Consider the following 6,547-nt stretch of genomic DNA (forward strand, 5'->3'; position numbering starts at 1 on the left):
TTTCATTCCTGATAGATGAGTCTGCAGACGAATTACTTAGTTACATTTTGTATTTCAATCAGAATTTTATATTAGAGGTCTGGAATTTTACAGTAATAATGCATACCTCAGAGGACTTTTATGGAGAGGAAATGAGTTACGTTATGCAATGTGATGTATATATGTTGCTGCAGTGATGATGATGATGATAATCCTTATAATTCTTATACCATGCTAATTTGTATACTGTGCTTTTTAAAAATGTCATCTCTACCTTGAGGACTGACAAAATAAGAATCTTACATTAAGGCCCTTCCATTTCAGCCAGAGAATAGTTTTGGTGAGTTTACATGTCAGATATGTTTATGCTAGAAGGTTTGGATTTAATGTTGCAGACAGTAAATAAACAATGGAAGGCTTTAATCAGAGAGACTGCATGATCAAATTTAAGTGTCATGCTAACAAGGGTGTACTTAATTTTGAGAAACAGCAGATCTGAATTTTGTATCCTGTTGGAAAGCTTGGATTTTAGCCAATGAATTTCATGTAAGGGGGAACGCATGGTTTTTTTTACAGATGGGTCCAATGGCTTAGAAGAAAACTGAGAAGTAACAAAAGGTGTTAAACGTACGAAGAGCAGTAACTTTACGGCTAATCTATCAGATAATCAAAGCTCAATTTGCTCTGCCCCAGCAGAGAAGAAATATGCAAATAACCCCAACCAAGACATTTTCTTTCAATTCTGTCTCAGCCCACTGAAATCACCCAACACTAGATTTCCAAAAATCCACTCTGGGACCGTCAGATTCCAAAGATGTCACACGCTCCCCCCAACCCCCACATTCAATGTCCCAACTCTGCCAGATACATGTCTCTGTTGGGAGGGCCCAACCAGCAACAGAGAGAAAAAGATATTTGCTAGAATGAGGAGAAGAGCCCTATTGGAGTGAAGAAGGGGACCTGGAAGGATAAGACTGGGGAGGCGTGCAGACATGCTTGCATTGGTGAAATTGAGGCCAGATGTGTGAAGTTCCAGAAGCCTCACAAAGAGGTCAGTCCTGGGAGAGTGGAGATTGTAGGAAGAGAAGGAGATTATCTGAAGATCTCCTCAACAGCTCAGAGCTCAGGAGAACGTAGCATTGGAAGGAGACCAAATCAAGAAAGAGAAATTGGCCGCAAGTCTGAGTTGGAATCAAGTAACAAATATGCAATTATCTAGCACATAGTAGGTATGTTATAAACTTTATGGAAAAAAAAAAGAACCCAGACCTATACACACCCCCTGAAATTTCTATTTTGAACATGGGGAAGGAAATAAGAGCTATTTTGGTCTGCTGACCCAACTGATGGCACAGTGACCAAGTGCCCATTTTCTCCTCTTCCACTGTGCTGGTGAAACAGTAGGCATCTTTGCTAGAGATTCCCACCCCACAACCAAGGCAGCTGGGCTTGCTCCAGAGCCATAAGCCTGCCAGGGGTGGCTTTGGATGGTGCTGAGATATGACCTCTGTAATTCTCAGGTGACCAAAGCAGGAAAAGAGGATTGACCAGGTGCATGTGCCAGGGTGAAATGGAGCAGCCTGTGCACACTGCCAGGTGTCCACCTGCCACAGTGGCTGCTCCCAGCTGGTCACTCCACAGAGTTTATGGGCTCACATCTATGGAAGAAATGGACAGGACAGGCAGACTGAATAAGCCTGGAAGGCAGGTCAGGGGTTGACAGATCTTCCCTCCCTCGGGGCGCCGCAAGTGACCAGCCAAGGAGGCTGGCTTGGATAGAAGGCTTTCCCCCATTTCTCTCTGCTCTGATTAGTTGGGCATCTGATTTGTCCTTGAGACGCTGACACTGCCACCTCATGGGATCCTAAACTACTGCCTTTATCCCCCACTTCCCCTCCACCACCAGGTTCTGATCTCCACGGTCCCAGCTACTGACTGGACGCCATCACAACCTTACCAATCTTCAGAATACACTCCTTTCCATCCGACGAAATGATAGAACCCTCTGAAGACTCATTTGAGACGATGATGGAGCATAAGAATCCATCATCAAAACAAATGGAGTCCTCCGAGGGCTCATCCAACACCACCGAGGCGACATCGGGCAGTGGAGTGCGGGGAGAGGCAGGGCCAGCCAGCAGCCCAGCCCAGGAAAAGAAGGAGCCACCCAGTGGCCCACTCGAGGAAATGGAAGAGCTGCCCACTGATCTACTCCAAGACATGGAGGAGCCATCCAGTGGCCCACGTAAGGAAATAGAGGATCCACCCAATGACCTACTCCAAGACATGGAGGAGTCATGCAACGGTTCACACCAGGCAAGGGGGGATCCACTCAGTGGAGCATCTGATAGGATGAAAGAAGCGTCAGTCAACCCATCGGGAGCCCGAGAAGAGCAAGAGGCTCACACTGACCTGAAGGAATCGGGAAGGGAGGAGACTCCTCAAGAAGAGCAAAACCAGACCGAGCACTCAACCGCAGAACTTATGGCCATGGTGAGGTCCATCATCTCGCTGTACTTCCGAATGCAAGACCTCAAAGAGCAACAGAGAGTAGCAGAAGAGATCTTGATCAAAGGGATCAATGCAGGCCAACTGCCCGCCCCAAAGCACTTCTCTGGCGATCGCAGAGAATTTCACGAGTTTATCGTACTCTGCCAACTGACCTTACAGAGCTACCCAAGAATGTTCTGTAACGACCGTCTGCGAGTTGGCTATGTCATCAACCACCTCTCCGGCTTGGCATTAGAATGGGCCAAAGCTCTACTGCAGGAAAACAGCCCTCTGATGGGAGACTTCCCAGCCTTCCTGGAGGCCATGTCAGAAGTGTTTGAGTACCGCCAGACACTGCGTGTGGCAGAAGAGGCCATGTTCACGATCAGGCAGGGCAGCCGCTCTGCCACCGAGTACATCGATGAGTTCCAGAGCCTGGTACCCATCTTGGGCTGGCCAGATGAAGTCCTGCAGGCCCACCTGTGCCAGGGGCTCAACGAGGAGATCAGGCACTATCTATTCCGGGTCCCTCAGCCGGATTCCCTAGACAGTCTGATTGTGCTCATCCTGCAAATAGAAGAGAAGCTGGCAGAGAGAAGAGCCATGCTCAGGCTGCCCCCCGAGGCCCGCCCCCGGAACCTGACCTGGATCGACTCACCTGCTCCAGAGAGGTGGATGGTCAGCAGCTGGCTGCCCAGCGAAGTCCATCCGGGCATCAACCGCGCCCACCTCTTCCTGCTGCTCATGGTGAGAGTAAACCCCTACCACAGCGTCGCGGTTCAGGCCCTGGTGGATTCAGGAGCTGACGGCAACTTCATGGATGAGAAGTTCGCCCAGGAGCACTACGTGGAGCTTTACGAGAAGCCTTACCCACAGCCAGTCCAATCCGTGGACGGCTCACTGATTGGCAACGAGCCTGTCTGGCTCTACACGGAGCCCCTGGTGTGCATCCACCAGAACCACCAGGAGTCCATCGAATTTGACATCGTACCTTCACCAAACTTCTCCGTGGTCCTAGGCATCCGCTGGCTCCGAGTCCATGCCCCTGAAGTCGACTGGATCAAAGGCCGCTGCACCTTCCACTCTCCCTACTGCCTGAAGAACTGCTTTCGCCCGCCCCCACCATGCATTGCCCTGGAGAGGCACAGCATGAGCCTGCTACCCGGACTGCCGCACCCATACTCAGACCTGGCCGACGTGTTTAACCCGAAGGAAGCAGATGATGAGACTTCCGACCAGCCAAGCTCAGACGGATCCGATGATCTTTCTGAATCAGAGCCCTCTGAGCTTCAGCAGGCTGGAGACAGTGATCACAGCGAGACCTTTTACGAGTGTCCCTCCACCGCGCCTTGGGAACCTGTGGGTGCCAGGATGCAAGAAAGAGCCAGGCTACAGGAGGAATACTGGGACCTGCAGGACATGCTGACCGACAGACAGGACTACATACAGATGATTCCGGAACTGTTTGACCAGTTACACGGAGCCGCGTGGTTCACAAAACTGGAGCTGCGTGGGACCATTGTAGAGGAAAGCGTGAACGTGCACCGCACCGAAGATGTGTGGAAAGCAGCGTTTGGTTTGGAGCTTCAAGAGATGAAGAGCTACCAGCCGTTCGCGCTCTCCCCAGACCCTATCATACCTCAGAACGTGATTCACTTCATCCTAAAGGACATGCTAGGGTTCCTTGTGCTTTCTTACGGCCAGGAAGTCCTGATCTACTCAATGAGTCAGGAGGAGCACCTCCACCATGTCCGCCAAGTCCTGGTCCGCTTCCGCCATCACAACGTCTACTGCTCCCTGGACAAGAGCCAGTTCCACCGCCAAACCGTGGAATTCCTGGGCTTCGTCGTCACCCCCAAAGGGGTGAAACTGAACAAGAACGTCATGACCATCATAACAGGGTACCCTACCCCTGGCTCCAGGCTATCTCTGAGAAACTTCATCGAATTCGTCTTCCCCTACCGCCACTTCGTGGAGCGCTTCAGCATCATCGCAGAGCCCCTGGTGCGGCAGCTGCTGAGCTCCGACCAGTTCTACTGGGGAGTCGAGGAGCAGGAGGCCTTCGAGTGCCTCAAGAGGGCTTTCCGCAAGGCGCCCCTCCTCCACCACCCCAAGCCCCAGAACCCATTCTACTTGGAAACCGGGGTCACCAGCACGGCCCTGCACGCCTCCCTGATCCAAATTGACGACCAAACCGGCAAGAGAGCCTGCTGTGCTTTCTACTCCCGCAACATCTCCCCTATCGAGGTTGAGTACTCCCAAGTGGAGATGAAGATTCTTCCAATACGGGCTGCCTTCATGGTGTGGTGCCGCTACCTGGAGAACACCGAGGAGCCCATCATGATCCTTCTCAACACAGAGGATCTCGCCTCTCTGAATAATGACAGGCTCACCGTACTTCTCCCCGGCCACTGGGTCTTCTTCTTCTCCCATTTCAACTTTGACGTCATGGAGCTGCCAGAACAAGATGGTGGCCGAGCGCTGCCACCTGTGAGAAACCTCCGGTGGAGAGCCTTCCAGAGGAACACCGCTGCCAGGCAAACCCTGCTGCTTGCCTCAAGGGGATTCCCCAGGGATCCAGCCACAGAATCCGGGGAAGAAGAGAATGAAGATCAGGATGAGTCCAATGAACAGACCCTACAGCAAGAGTTGCTGGCCACAATACCCATCGACCAAATCCTCAACAGCTTCCTCGCCCACTTCAGCATGGCCCAGATCAGGGCCGTCATTCTGCACTTCTTCCGAGGCCTCCTGTACTGGAAGAACACCCTAGCCCTGGCAGCCATCCTCGTGCTACTGCGGGTGAGGCAGTGCCTCTCGGTGCTGCCGGCACCCGCCATGCAGGTAGCTCGGCCCCAGCCCCAGCGCTCCCTACGACTCATCCTGGATTCGTCCCTCATCGCAGGCAGTAGCATCACGACAGCCATCACCCAGCTGCTCACCCAGATGCCCGCTCTCGCGGGCGCAAACACCATCCCAGCCCGGGAGCTGGCCGAGTTATTCCTGGGTCCTGGCCGCTGGCAGCGAAACGCTCTGCACTCCCAGACCCACCGAGGCCTGCAGTTCACCCCTGGGTTCTGGATGACGCTGTGTGAGTTCTTCGGTGTCAGAGTCACCCCCTCGGAGGGCCGCCTCCCTGCCCTGCGTGAGAACCGCTACCTGGAGCTGCACGTCGTTGGTGATGAGGATGTCGTCTTGCGAGAAGCCCTGCAAGACGACCTGCAACGTTACCGTCAGTGTGGCCTGCATGACGGCCTGCAAGACACCTCGCAGGACAAGCAGGACAACGACGTGCAGGAGGCCTCGCCCAGCCACACAGGAGCCTCCCACCCACCCCGCCCACGCCACCTCATGGATCCCCAGGTCCTGGAATTCCTCAGTAGCCGCCTGCTCCACATCCGCAGTGCGGACGGCCAGCTGCACCTGCTCAGCCGGGAGCAGGCAGTCAGGGCCCTGAGCCAGTTCCTGACCCTGATCTACAGGCAGGCCCTGCCCGTCCCCGCCTTGGGGAGCCAACCCAGGGAGGAGGCAAGGCTGGAAGAGCTGCCTGACGAGGACGAAGATGCTGACCTCGACTGAAGACGCCTCCCCGTCTCTAGCAAAGAGTCCCCTCTATTTCTCGCCCCAATGCCTTCTGATGTCCCCTGGCCTCCCTGTGCCTCAGCCTGCTTCGCTTCCCTTCCTGCCACTCCTGACCCAAGAGGAACCCACTTGTGAAGGACAACAGCTTCTTCAACTCATCAACCAGCAATGCCACCTGTGCTAATGGACTATCCAGTCCTCAGAGACCCAGCACCAGCCCTGGGCTGGGAGTTCTCAGTTCTCCAGGTCCCAAGCCCGTGCCCAGGAGTGACATCCATGAGGGAGAAAGCAGTGGCGAACAGGAAGTGACCCCATGACGCACGGCCAGATGAAGAAGCAGGCACAGCAGGCACAGCCAAGCAAGCGGGTGCCGGGGCCCCCCACCCGGCCTGGCGACGGCCACCCTGTGCCGTCCTGGGACACTGACCTCGGGTGCTCCACTGACTTCTTCTACCTCCACCGCCAGTGCTCCTGCTCCCCTGAGCTCCCGCCCCCG

The 6,547-nt window shown here is 54.2% G+C and overlaps 1 protein-coding gene across 1 annotated transcript; it reads left to right on the plus strand.

The window, feature by feature from the left end:
• Nucleotides 1–1,918: 1,918 nt before the first annotated feature.
• On the plus strand, nucleotides 1,919–6,096 carry RTL1 (retrotransposon-like 1). The gene has a single exon (XM_011951457.1). It carries the CDS (start codon nucleotides 1,972–1,974, stop codon nucleotides 6,046–6,048), a length of 4,077 nt encoding a protein of 1,358 aa, XP_011806847.1. The 5' UTR covers nucleotides 1,919–1,971; the 3' UTR covers nucleotides 6,049–6,096.
• The last annotated feature ends 451 nt before the right edge of the window (nucleotides 6,097–6,547 follow it).

This window comes from Colobus angolensis, unplaced genomic scaffold (genome assembly GCF_000951035.1).
Source record: "Colobus angolensis palliatus isolate OR3802 unplaced genomic scaffold, Cang.pa_1.0 Scaffold32, whole genome shotgun sequence".
Lineage (NCBI taxonomy): Eukaryota > Metazoa > Chordata > Mammalia > Primates > Cercopithecidae > Colobus > Colobus angolensis.

Coding starts and splice junctions, on each gene's coding strand:
- RTL1 (XM_011951457.1), top strand. CDS start 1,972: ATGATAGAACCCTCTGAAGACTCATTTGAGACGATGATGGAGCATAAG.